The sequence below is a fragment of the Grus americana genome, chromosome 8, assembly GCF_028858705.1.
Source record: "Grus americana isolate bGruAme1 chromosome 8, bGruAme1.mat, whole genome shotgun sequence".
NCBI classification, from domain to species: domain Eukaryota; kingdom Metazoa; phylum Chordata; class Aves; order Gruiformes; family Gruidae; genus Grus; species Grus americana.
Genome location: NC_072859.1, coordinates 14,307,429 through 14,320,499, shown reverse-complemented (window position 1 = coordinate 14,320,499; position 13,071 = coordinate 14,307,429). Strand labels below are relative to the sequence as shown.

Below are 13,071 nucleotides of genomic sequence, written 5' to 3'. Positions count from 1 at the left end.
ACACCAACTAATAGCAATCCTATTACTGTCACCTATCACTAACTAGGAAAAATAGTTTATTCTTGGCCTTCACTTGATAGTTAAATGTCACTGTAAGTATGAAGTCTCTTAGGTACAATGGGAAAACTATTTATGTCCATGTCTCTCACTAGAATTTGCTTCCCAGGTAAAGCTGGGGGAACCTCTTTATAACTGGCAATACTAGACACAGATTGCTCAAAACTCTGAAACCTGGTAATAAACATAATTTCATAAGACCAAGCAGTGAAACTGAGTTCAAGTCAGTTCCAAAATACAGGGGAAGAAGGGAATGAAAAACAGAATAAATAAGGAGATTGTACAGTTGAGGAGTTCAAGGGACTAGATTTAAAAGTATGAATCCTGAGCTCTGCCAGCTTGTCGTTTCAGACACAGAAAAACAAAAAATGGGGTGGAATGTTGCTTTCTAGTAGTATTGGCAGAGCTGCACTTCCACAGACAGCAGTATTACTACTGAAATGGTATGTCCTTCTTAATCCAGATGAAAGGACAGTTGTTAGGGCTTTTTGTTGAAATCCATTCTACCATATAAATGCTCTTCATTAGTTTTCATCATTTGTATGTTCATTCTGCCAGCACAGTATGAAGCTTTCAATCCTTTGCTGTTTCTCTCTGATATAATATCAATACAATACAGTCTCTGTAGAAAAGCTTGAAACACTCAGGTACTCAAGTAACGCAGAATCTGATTCTACATAATGTTTTCTTCAGAATTCAAGAATGGGATTACTTGGCAATATTTAGCCATACATTTTCCCTAAATTGGAAATATGTCAAACCACAGGTGACATGATATTTGTGTTTCTAAAGTGTTTTTTGTCTAGGTACAATTAGATGCAATACATCCAATCTGTTAAGAATGAGCTACTGCCTTTCTGTATAATAAAGTAGGAAGTCCTTATCTGATGTCAAACAAACATACTAATTGCTAATATTCAATCAAGCCGTATTTCAGTTCTAGTGATAAGGTTGCTAATGCTACCATAATCATTTACAGTATTATAAATGTTTTGCAAGTTGGTGGAGCAAATAGATTATTGTGTAACATAGATAAAACTAATTAGGCATGTCAGTTCACTCAAGCCTATTAAATAGACCAATTTAACACATTTTGTTAAAGAGCTCGCAGCTTACATTTAATGATGCCCCCTCCCTTGTTTTTTTAAGGTGTAAAAGCTACATCTAATTGCTCTCTGAAGCAGACCTAAAGGCTGATGCATCTACTACATTTCTGTAAGTGTAACATTATTTACTGGTTATGATTAGCTATATTTGTAAAGCCTGTGAAGCTTCAAAGACTTTAGAAATAATAGAATAGCTTCAAAAGTTACAGAAATATCTGCTTGTTAATTTTGTATGCAGAGAGGATGACACAGGTTTGCACAAAAGCTGCATTGACATTTCAGAAGCTAAAGACACCAAAACAGACACATTCTTCTGGCTCCATGCCAGCAGTCATGTCCCTAAGGATGATGTCTTGTTTTACTCTCATAATCATTCACTCCTATTAGCAGACCAATTTAGCAGACACTGAATTCTTACCCTAGCAGGCACTGAATTCACTTGGGTGAAAAGAAAAGCATATTTATAGACAAGGAATACATTCTTCTCTACATATTTTTGTTCCCATGTTCTACATAACCCATGTTAAAGGGTCTTCTCTGCTGTTTCTATTTTTTCATCTCTCACATTACTTAAAAGAAACTTCAAACATCATATATGAGTGTCACAACATGGAAAACAAGTAGCTGAAATTCTCTAGAACATCATGTCTCACAAAGAGCAAATGAGAAATTACTTACTCTTTTTCCAGGCGGACCAGGTGGGCCGGCTTCACCTGAAGGACCTGGTGGACCCTGCAATGGAAAATGATAAGCTCAGTGGTAACAAAGGATAACATTATTATCTTTATTAAATGCAACAAACATCTGCAATATGTTGGCACTTTTCAATGGACAGAAAGTAAGTACACACAATGTGCAAATACACAGAGAAATATACCTGCTTATTGAAGAAATCCTTTCTTAGGGTAGTCTTTTAAAATTTTTAACAATTTTTGTTACTGTACAAAATGCAGTCATTCTTTTTTTCTCTTCCTGTTTGCAACAAAACATTTCAGACCAGAAAGTGGCTGCACGAAGTAACATATATAGTCTTAGACTACTGCCTAACTCCATTAAGAAGCTTCTTGCTTTCTCAGGTGCTGAAGTTGTTACTTTTGCTAAAATTTTTCACTTACATCTGTCAGTTAGCTGCCCTATGAGTGGCTTTCTCCTGAAAAATCTTTTGTGCACTGATAGCCATTTGGCTGCTCCATCTTGGCAAGCTGTGATACGCTTACATATTTCAGGGTTGCTGAACAGTTTGATAAGCTTTTCTTCAGGAACACAACACTCTTGAAGTACTGACTGTTAAGTAAGACATACAGATACTAATTTCCTGAAGTTTACAGGTAAACCCCAGTTTATAACTCACTCCCAACCATATGTTCAATGTACTAGCATTTTTTTATTTTCAAACAGTACTGTATAGGATAATTCCTTGATAACCAGAACTTTGACAGCTAGAAAGAGACTTTCCAAAATGGAAATCTTATCTTTTTGCAATAAAAAAAAATAAATTAATGATGTTTTAATTTGGGAATTCAAGAAATGTAAGAACTTTGATGTTTAACGTGATTATTGTTCCGATACTTCTTAACTTTCTTAAAGCAGAAACATCAAGGTTTTGCTTCATTTCATCAAGTCAGCTAATGAAGATTATTTGGCTGCAACATTCCTTTCTTATGCTCAGAGTTGCTCTATTTTTCATACTCCTCAGTAGCTCTATTACAAATCCTTAACACATCATTTGTTTCTACTTCTAAGAGAAACTGAGTTCTTGCTTCTGGTTGTGACTATAGTATGGGCAGTTCTATCTCCACAAGGAAATAACAACTCACAGGTTGACCAGGATCACCATCTTCACCCTTCTCTCCACCAACACCATCTTGACCCTACAGAATTAATGCGAAATAAAAAAAAATACAAAATTCAAAAATAAGTAACTTAGTTTCATATAAAAATGTAAGAGCACTATTTTTCTACAGAGCATTTTCCTAAGGACACTAGTTTTCAAAACTTTTTAAATATTTCTAAATCTTTTTTAAGCCTTAAGAAATATATGAAAAGCAACAGATCTTACAGGCAAGACCTCATCCCCAGAAAAAGAAGAGTCAAAGTTAACTAGAATTTAGCACAAACCAAGACTAAGACCTAAAAGTGTTTTATAAGTATACTTACAGCAGGACCAGGTTCCCCAGGGGGACCAGGATCTCCAGGAAAACCAACTGGGCCCTAGATAAATCAGGAAAAAAAACAAGGAATGTGTTATCCATTGACAAGCAGGTAGCAATCATCACAAACATTTTATGAAGCATATAATGAATTAGTTCAAATGTAGAAAATTATATACAGTTCTATATGTAGCACAACTTCAGCAGTGCCTCACAAGGCTTTGTGTTAAAATTATTAAGCTCACTTACTGGGTTACCCTTAGGCCCATCATCACCTGGAGGTCCTTTAGCACCTGGTGGCCCAGCTGCTCCAGGTGGACCAGCCTCGCCTTTTTCTCCCCTTTCACCTTTTGGACCCTGTAGGAAGCATATGAACACAAAAATGTCACCTGGAAATTGAATGGCTAAAAAAAGATTACGATGGCAAAACTTTTTCAGACCTGGGCAATGTTATCAATAAATGTTGGCATGTGAATGGGAAATTAGGACCTCAGCCTCAGAATGGAAAACCTGTGTATCTCAGGTCGAGTGCCAACATCTGCACCCAGTTTGCATCAATGAACTGTCTTCAGAGATAAAAACATGCATGTCAACCTTAATACTTTTGGAAGAAAAACATAGGTACTCTCTTAGGAAGTCTTCAGCTTTGTCCTCTAGCTGTTAGTACAAGATGTGGCTATAATTACAAGGAAACAAATTGCATTTTAAAGGTATAAGTTCTTCACTGAAAATTTAAAGAAATCATACGTGAGTACTTAAGTAATCTGATTAAATACTTTCTAAAGTAAGCACTACCAGATGCCTTAGTTCACTGTAATAGGTTAATAATAAGACAAAACCACAATACTCACAGATGTTCCAGATTCTCCAGGAGGTCCAGGGTTACCAGCTTCTCCAGGTTCACCCTGTAAATGTGTGAGGATAAATTGATGAGTCATTAGGGACAATATTCATATGAATTTACTTCTGTTATTACATATTCTTCTCATGTTTATTCATGTGAAAAACTTACAAGAACTGTCTTCTATTTGGTCTACCTAAAGGGGGGTGAGTTACATATGGTTTTGCAGAACTGGAATCTGAAATTTTAAAGACAATATATCAAACTAAGCTTTTAGTGAGTCAGGGAGACTAACCTTCCTTTTGGGCTTTGGAAGACCTTCCCCTTTATTATCCCATGTATTGCAAATTTCCTGTTTGTCATCTTTCTTTCTAGTCACAGAAAAGCCAAAGAAGTATATTGATTGTATATGTTTTTTTCTCTAGAAGATATATTTTGTCTGGAAGCAAGTTTCTACAAATAAGTGAATACTAATTGGAAATGAATGTCAATGGAATAAGATATTACTGCTATAGCTACTGTTAGAATAAAAAATTATATAAAGAAAAACATAAGGATAAAATAATAGCATAACATTTAGTAAAACTTTCACCACAGGCCACAAAGATGTACACTATATATTTATGGGTGATGGAAATTGTTTAGTAAAGCAGATGGCTATCAGGACGAGACCATATGAAGAAAATCTGTACAAGTCAAAGTTTATACACTATTAAGTGAATGTTTAAGTTAATTCAGTCTAATACAAAGTATTGGCTCAAAGACTTTCTTTGCAATTGCTCATTTTAAAGTTTATTATGTCTGATTATTTTCTAGCTCAGTGGTCTGATAAATAAACCTTTCTAGAAAACTACTCTGTTAGTAGAAAATGTAGCTATTAGCATCACAGATACACAAATCTGTGAAAGGAAAACAGAATCTGCTTTGTGATTGTCATGGAGTGCTGCGATAAGAACTATATATTTTTAGTCCAAAGGATTTCTCAATGTAACTGCTAATGGGGGGATTTTTTTCCCCATATGTATTCTTTTTCCAAAACAAATGAACCTTGCCAATAATTATGCCTATAAGCAAGAGTACTTCAGTGCTGAAAATGCATTTCACCCAATCCCCTCTACTGAATTCAATCGGAGATTTGGAATAAATTTGCGTATCTTTCATACCTTGTATGACCTGCACGCCCCTCTTCATTCTATGACAATTCAATTAATACAACATGCATGTCTGTCATTTCCACACAGAGAGTATCAATGTATAAATGATAGAATATGAATTTCAAACAGATCTTATGGTGTAGATACTGAACATTTTTTCATAGAAGCTAATGGCAGCACGATGACCTCACTGGGTCCAGAATTTGGCCCAATGTAAATATTATGTTAGATGAATGGAAGAAGATCTGAGCACCCAACTGAATTCCGGAATAGGATAACTGACAGATTAGCACAATTTTAGGAGCAATATTAAAATGTCTTTTAGAAAGGGCAGTTTTAAAGGGTAAATTTGCCTTTAGAAACTGTGATATGTTTTATTAGACAGTAATCTTAAAATTAATGATCCTGCTTAGTACTTAATATTAATTTGCTTCTGTGATACAGCATTCATTATTTAAAAAAAAAAAAAAGTCTAGTGGAAACTTCAGTATGTTTTCTAGGAAGATTCATAATCATTTCCTTTTCCTCTGCACAGGTTTTTCTGAATCTGCAGCATCGTTAATACTGTTTTTTTGTCCATGCCTACTATCAATCAAATTAGATTTATGTAGCAACAGAGAATGAGGTCTGGAATTAGCAAACAAATTGATGTTATTTGAGTTAGCAGATATGTTATATCTAACAAAGTCCGCGATATAGACCCCTGCAATAGGTGTCCCTATTGCAGGACTAACTGGGTGACACAAGAACGCTAACTGTGCCAAGTCTTCCTTGACAAGCACCTGTGCCAGTATAATTCCCTTCTAAGCTTCTCAGGGAGTAAGTTCTTTTTCTGCCTTTCTGCCAAATGATATTGTAATTTATGATGATTCACATTTGATTTGTAATCCATTCTTTACCCTTCCTACTGACAAACACATCTTCATTTTATGATATCATGCAACAAGAGAAAAGATGGGCTTTCTCTGACATATTGACCTATACTTGGGGATAATGGGGGAATGCTGTGCTCCTGGGATCTCAGGGGTCCCTGCTATAGCACGCCTGTTGAAACTGGCAGATGCAGACAGCCTGTATGAGCTCTGTGTATAGTAACTCCCCAATAAGCAGCAGTGTGGAAGACAGCAAAATTGGAAGGGCTAGAAAATGTCACGATGTTCCTCTTAAAGGGCATCTGTGAAAGATGAGACCAGTTAAAATTTTGTCTCATATTAATACTTCTAAATCAGTGCTTTATTAAAAAATGTCACTCTGCCCTGTATGCAGTCTTTTTTTTCTGACACTGATTTTTATATTCCAAATATTCAGAGGTACTATGAAGTTTGTACTTGTCTTTACTGTTAAGAGAGTTAAACGTTAGAGAAGATTGTACCTGACATATATTTACAGAGTTATATTTATAGCTACTAAAAACTGCAACCTGTAGGTTATTGTTTGCCCTTGTCTTTCTTTGCATTTTTTGGTAAGGATGGTATTAATTCAGAATCAGATGCACCTTCTCCATGGGAAATATGTTCTTTTGGGAAATAGATTTTAAGATCTAATAATAGATTTATTCCACCTCTGGATTTTTTTTCCTCTTTTGTTATCAGGTCAGATCTTTCAAAAGTTAGTGTGGTCTTTCTTAGGCAAAACTTTCCTCTGACAGAATTTCGACAACCAAAGACAGAAATTTTAAACTACAAAGAGTCATGTCATTTCATGGACATGTTTAATTCTGAAAACCTCCTTGGATTAAGCAACAAGAATGATTTATATCAGGCTAAGGACAGTAGTTTAAAAGTCCTTTGTTTTATGACCAGTTCCAGAGAACTGTCCATACAAAGCACAGAGACAGATAGTGGATGGAAGGCTGCCACCTTTTGGTTAAATTCTGGGACATGGTGATTTATTTTGTAAGAATGAGAAGCAACTTTGAACTGATGGGCTTGTGAAAAGGATTCAGTTACACTTTTGCTCCTCTTTGCCATCCTCACAAAATAGAAAAAAAGAGAAAAAATGTGACTCTAGAAGACAATCCCTTTTCACATAGGCATGCATATGTCACTGGGTTATATATGTTATGGCTCTGTGGAGATAAAATCAAGAGAGAAATTCTAAAGCTGTGCTATATGTTCTGGGAGGGCTTATGTTTACAGACACGTTGGAGAGATGAAGAAGGATGAGAAGAGATCAGAGTCAGTGAGTCATGTAAAGTTATTAAAAGTCATTTGTTAGGACAGATATTCAGGTAGCATAAACTGTCATAGACACATCTTGATTAAGCACCGCAGCAATTGTCTGCACACAGGTGTGTGGAAAAATGATATACACACATAAAGATGTCTGTGCAAACTTATCAGACATGTCTTTAAACTTAGGGCCAGAATACTCAATACATTTTGTCCTCTCACTTCCATCTGTAGTATACATCAATGACTGATTAAGCATGTTAAACTATTGATTTCACTTGTTTAGTGTGTTGGACTCCTTATTAATGTACTATTTTAAAAATTATTTTGGAATGATATAATAGGAAGGAGTATAAACACCAGATGAGTGTAGCGGTTTTCTTACATCAGACTTGTCATACAGTAAACCAGATTTAAACTCTGAGAGAAAAGAATGCTTAGGTTCTGCAGGCATTCATTTTGCATTATGCATTGACTGCCAGTTTAACACATGCTGTGGAAGGGAGAAAGGGTGGAAGAATGGCACAGTACTCAGTGCGGTTATCACAGATTAGCCTAAAATAGAGAGGCAAATTTATTTTATTAGGCTTTGTGGAAAAGAAGTGTGAGGTTAAAATAACTTCTTCTGTTTCCTCCCTGGGTTATAAATTCATAGATGCTGTAAAACATCCAAGACCTAGTTTTGAGAAGTCATGAGCAACTTACGGGGTATTTAAAGTATCTGCATGTTAGGCCTTTGATATCAAATTAGAGATAAACGTGTTGGAACATTTTATTTTTACACTTTTTCTTAATTATTAGCACAACAAAGAGAATAATCTCTGCATGGAAGCTGGATTTCATAGAATCATAGAATCATAGAATGGTTTTGGTTGGAAGGGACCTCAAAGATCATCTAGTTCCAACCCCCCTGCCATGGGCAGGGACACCCTCCACTAGACCATGTTGCCCAAAGCCTCATCCAACCTGGTCTTAAACACTTCCAGGGAGGGGGCAACCTGTTCCAGTACCTCACCACTCTAATGGTAAAGAATTTCTTTCTAACATCTCATCTAAATCGACCCTCCTTCAGCTTAAACCCATTCCCCCTTGTCCTGTCACTACACTCCCTGATAAACAGTCCCTCTCCATCTTTCCTGTAGGCCCCCTTCAGGTACTGGAAAGCCACAGTTAGGTCTCCCTGGAGCCTTCTTTTCTCCAGGCTGAACAATCCCAACTCTCTCAGCCTGTCCTCATAGGAGAGGTGTTCCAGCCCTCTGATCATCCCTGTGGCCCTCCTCTGGACTCTCTCCAACAGGTCCATGTCTCTCCTGTACTGGGGCCCCCAGAGCTGGACGCAGTACTCCAGGTAGGGTCTCACAAGGGCAGAGTAGAGGGGCACAATCGCCTCCCTCGACCTGCTGGTCACACCTCTTTTGATGCAGCCCAGGACACGGTTGGCTTTCTGGGCTGCAAGTGCACACTGCCGGCTCACGTTGAGCTTCTCATCAATCAATACCCCCAAGTCCTTCTCCTCGGGGCTGCTTTCAATCCATTCCTTGCCCAACCTATAGTCGTGCTTGGGATTGCACTGACCCACGTGCAGGACCTTGCACTTGGCCTTGTTGAACTTCATGCGGTTCACACGGGCCCACGTCTCCAGCCTGTCAAGGTCCCTCTGGATGGCATCCCTTCCCTCTAGCGTGTCGACCACACCACACAGCTTGGTGTCGTCGGCAAACTTGCTGAGGGCGCACTCAATCCCGCTGTCCATGTCGCTGACAAAGATGTTAAACAGTGCCAGTCCCAGTACCGACCCCTGAGGAACACCACTTGTCACCATTCTCCACTTGGACATTATTGAGCTGTTGACCGCAACTCTTTGAGTGTGACCATCCAGCCAATTCCTTATCCTCCGAGTGGTCCATCCATCCAATCCATGTCTCTCCAATTTAGACACAAGGATGTTGTGCAGGACAGTGTCAAATGCCTTGCACAAGTCCAGGTAGATGATGTCAGTTGCCCTTCCCTTGTCCACCAACGCTGTAACCCCATCATAGAAGGCCACCAAATTTGTCAGGCACGATTTGCCCATAGTGAAGCTGTGTTGGCTGTCACCAATCACCTCCTTATCTTCCATGTGCCTAAGCATAGGCTCCAGGAGGATCTGCTCCATAATCTTGCCAGGCACGGAGGTGAGACTGACTGGCCTGTAGTTCCCTGGGTCTTCCTTTTTACCCTTCTTAAAAATGGGGGTTATGCGTCCCCTCTTCCAGTCAGTGGGAACTTCGCGAGACTGCCAGGACTTCTCAAATATGATGGCAAGTGGCCTGGCCACTACATCTGCCAGTTCCCTCAAGACCCGTGGATGCAACTCATCAGGTCCCATGGACTTGTGCACCTTCAGCTTCCTTAGATATTCTCGAACCCGATCTTCTCCTACAGTGGGCGGTTCTGCATTCTCCCAGTCCCTGCCTTCTGTGACCTGGGCAGTGTGGCTCAAGCACTTGCCAGTGAAGACTGAGGCAAAGAAGTCGTTGAATACCTCAGCCTTCTCCATATCCTGGGTAACCAGGTCACCCGCTTCATTCCGGAGAGGACCCACATATTCCCTCGTCCTCCTTTTCTCACTAACATACCTATAGAAGCTTTTCTTGTTGTCCTTGACATCCCTGGCCAGACTACTTTCTATCAGGGCTTTGGCTTTCCTAACCTGATCCCTGGCTGCTCGGACAGTTTCTCTGTATTCTTCCCAGTGCTTCTGGTTGAGTGTAAGTCTCAAGAGTTCTCAACTGCTCCATGGAGGCTACAGGTATTAGTAATGCAAGGCTACATGCACATTTATACTGCAGATGTCTTTGAACATTTAGGCTTTTGTGTGTACAGCAGAGGAAACAAGAAGCTAGTTGAAAATACATGGCACTGTGACAAAAATTATTTATAATCTGCCAGAAGATAAGGGGGCTTTGAAACCCCAGTCTTAATGACAAAATAACTCCTTGTCTAACCATTCAAATATGAAAGTGAGCAAATCTATTTCACTCCCCAACAGTGACAGGGAGGACGCCAAAATGTTTTTCCACAGTCTACTATCAGCACTGCATTGCATTATCTGTAGTATGATATGTCTTTCCTGAAAGGGATGCAGAGACCAAAGCACGCTGATGTAATAAGAAAAACATTGGGGAAAAAATATGTGGGAAAAAATGGGAAAGAGAAAATGCATTTTTTCTTTAAAAGCATGAACTGTCCTCCCACTGCGGGAACTCCTCCTGACAAAATGACTCTTTATGATTTCTAAGCTTGCGAATTCATTAAATAGAACTGGAATTAAGAAGGAAGGTGTCCTAACTAGGAGAAAAACTGGCATGTACTAAAACTTGAGAAGGAGGAGGAAAGTAATTAGAAGAAATAAAACTTCCAAAATAATATACTTGGAAGCTTCTCTGTGTGAATGCAGAGAATATGGGAAATGAGCAAGAGGAAATAAAAATAACAGCCAGTGATAAACAGTCTGAATTTCATGTTCTTGAATTAAATTTCGTGGGCTGATTATCAGAAAATACAGATTCTAAATCACATAGAAGAGTCACAGGGAGAAACAAAGGACTAATGAGTTCAATATAAGTCAATGTTTTTACAAAATGACTGGTATATAATTTGATCATGAAACAGTAAAAATTAAAGAGATGACTGAAACCAATGGAACAATGCCTATTGACTTCACTGGGCCACAATATTATATGAGGTGTTTTTTTTGAAAGCAGTGAATATAATGGGTGCTACCCTGGATGTAGTGTTCTCATAATAAACGTATTTCTCAGTACCCTAGTGGTCACAGAAAGAATCTTTCTTCCCACAGTGCCTATTTTTATCTGTATTCCACTGACACACAGACTCTTTTTCCAATAACTTTTTTAAACATCTCTACCAACTCTTACATTCAGACACGTTTTTGGTACTCTTCCCAGAGAGAAAAAACAAATCCTGCAGCTCTTGATGAGGCCAAGCTCTTTTCTAGGAAAGGCTGGAGGAATGATGTCACAAAATTGGAGATTAGAGGCAATATCGTTGTTAATAATGCAGTCAAGCAGGAGGGCATCATGTTTTGTAAGTCTTATGCAATTATGGATAAAAAAGATTGAAGGCACAAGAATGCCAGTGTACCAAGAGCTGGGTTGATGCTCAGAGGCACATCCTAAGAAACAGGGAATGCAATGAAGTACTGTCAGCTTAAAACATGACAGCGTTACCATGAAGAAAATAGCATATAAAGTTAATATTTTCATTTGCTTGGGCTCAGCACCCTTTGATCTCAAAAGACAAAGAAGGGAGACAAAGTAGGATTTTTTTCCATCAAGCCATATATTATATTGCATTAATCTAGTACTCTCCGCACCACATCCCAGAGCACTGGTAAGTGATTTATTTGATGGACATGTAGAAAAAATCATGAAATATCTGAAAATTCTATTAACAGAATAGCTTGGTCATACTGATAAGAAGTTGGTGATTCCTTTTGACATGGCCCTAATATAAGTGAAGGGTTATTTAAAGAAAAGACATTTTAGTGAAGAAAACAGACACATAACCAAAATTGGTATGATAGATAGCAACAATATGGAAGAGCATCATAAGAAAGATCTTTTGTTATCGCAGAGGAACAAGAAGCTTGTGAGAAACTATAGGATAAACTGCAGATTTTAATTATTTTTTTTAATTATTAGCCATACAAATGATCCTGGGAAAACAATGGTAACTTCCTTATCTGGTGAAAAGAAACAACACCTAAAAGGTCTGTGAGGCAGAGTGACATGGTTTTGGACAGGGATTGAGAAGAGGATCATGACAAATATAAGTGATTTTGATTGACCTGGTACTCGAGTAATTATTTGTAAATTCATAGATCTGATGGATTTGTACCTAGAGGTACAATACTGGTACACCATGTCAAAGAGAATATGTGGATAAATGAAAGGGAGCAGAAGTTAAGACTGCTGAAGTGCTGAAGTTCAGTAATGGTGTATGAGGAAGATGAGGGAAAAGTTACCTGTGCAATTAATTATCTGATGGGACAGGAAGAAAAAGGGAAAACTTGCTTCACATTCTGAAAAGTTATTAATATTGTGATTCGTCTGAAGAACTACCAATATTGACATTCCTAGGGATGTCTTTTCTAGGATTCATTGACATTAGCATTTGACTGAATACATAGTAACCTGGAATATATTTCTACTCAATTTCCTTCACCTTATGCTCCTTTCAAAATCTTCTTTCAAATCCAAAGTTAAAGAAAAAATTCTTATTAACTCTGTAACATTACAGCAAAATGTTTTAGGCTTACACACATGATGTGGCTGAGGTCATCTAACTTGTTAAAATAAACATAAATAGGAATTTCAAGAGAGTCCCTTTTGAATTTTGTGTTTGCTCAGCATTTTATCATAGTTTACACTGGTGATTCAAATAAATCACACACAAAAAAGTCATTACATCTATTGCATACAATATTTTTCCTTTAAGAAAAAGGAAGATATTATCTGACATGTTCTTTGGGTAAGATATGAAATTTTTTAAAGAAAGCCACCCCATAGAGTGGTAGGAAATTTTTGA

At 37.9% G+C, this 13,071-nt stretch overlaps 1 protein-coding gene across 3 annotated transcripts in view; it reads right to left on the bottom strand.

Annotated features, from left to right (window-relative positions):
* The window catches only part of COL11A1 (collagen type XI alpha 1 chain), a 151,678-nt gene that overhangs the window by 20,455 nt on the left and 118,152 nt on the right, over positions 1-13,071 (bottom strand). For all 3 annotated transcript variants that reach the window (XM_054833955.1, XM_054833953.1, XM_054833954.1), the window contains 5 exons: positions 4,165-4,218; positions 3,563-3,670; positions 3,321-3,374; positions 2,981-3,034; positions 1,842-1,895 (listed from right to left, as the gene is read on the bottom strand). In XM_054833955.1, the coding sequence (XP_054689930.1) occupies positions 1,842-1,895; positions 2,981-3,034; positions 3,321-3,374; positions 3,563-3,670; positions 4,165-4,218 (324 nt within the window). The remainder of the gene's footprint in view (positions 1-1,841; positions 1,896-2,980; positions 3,035-3,320; positions 3,375-3,562; positions 3,671-4,164; positions 4,219-13,071) is intronic.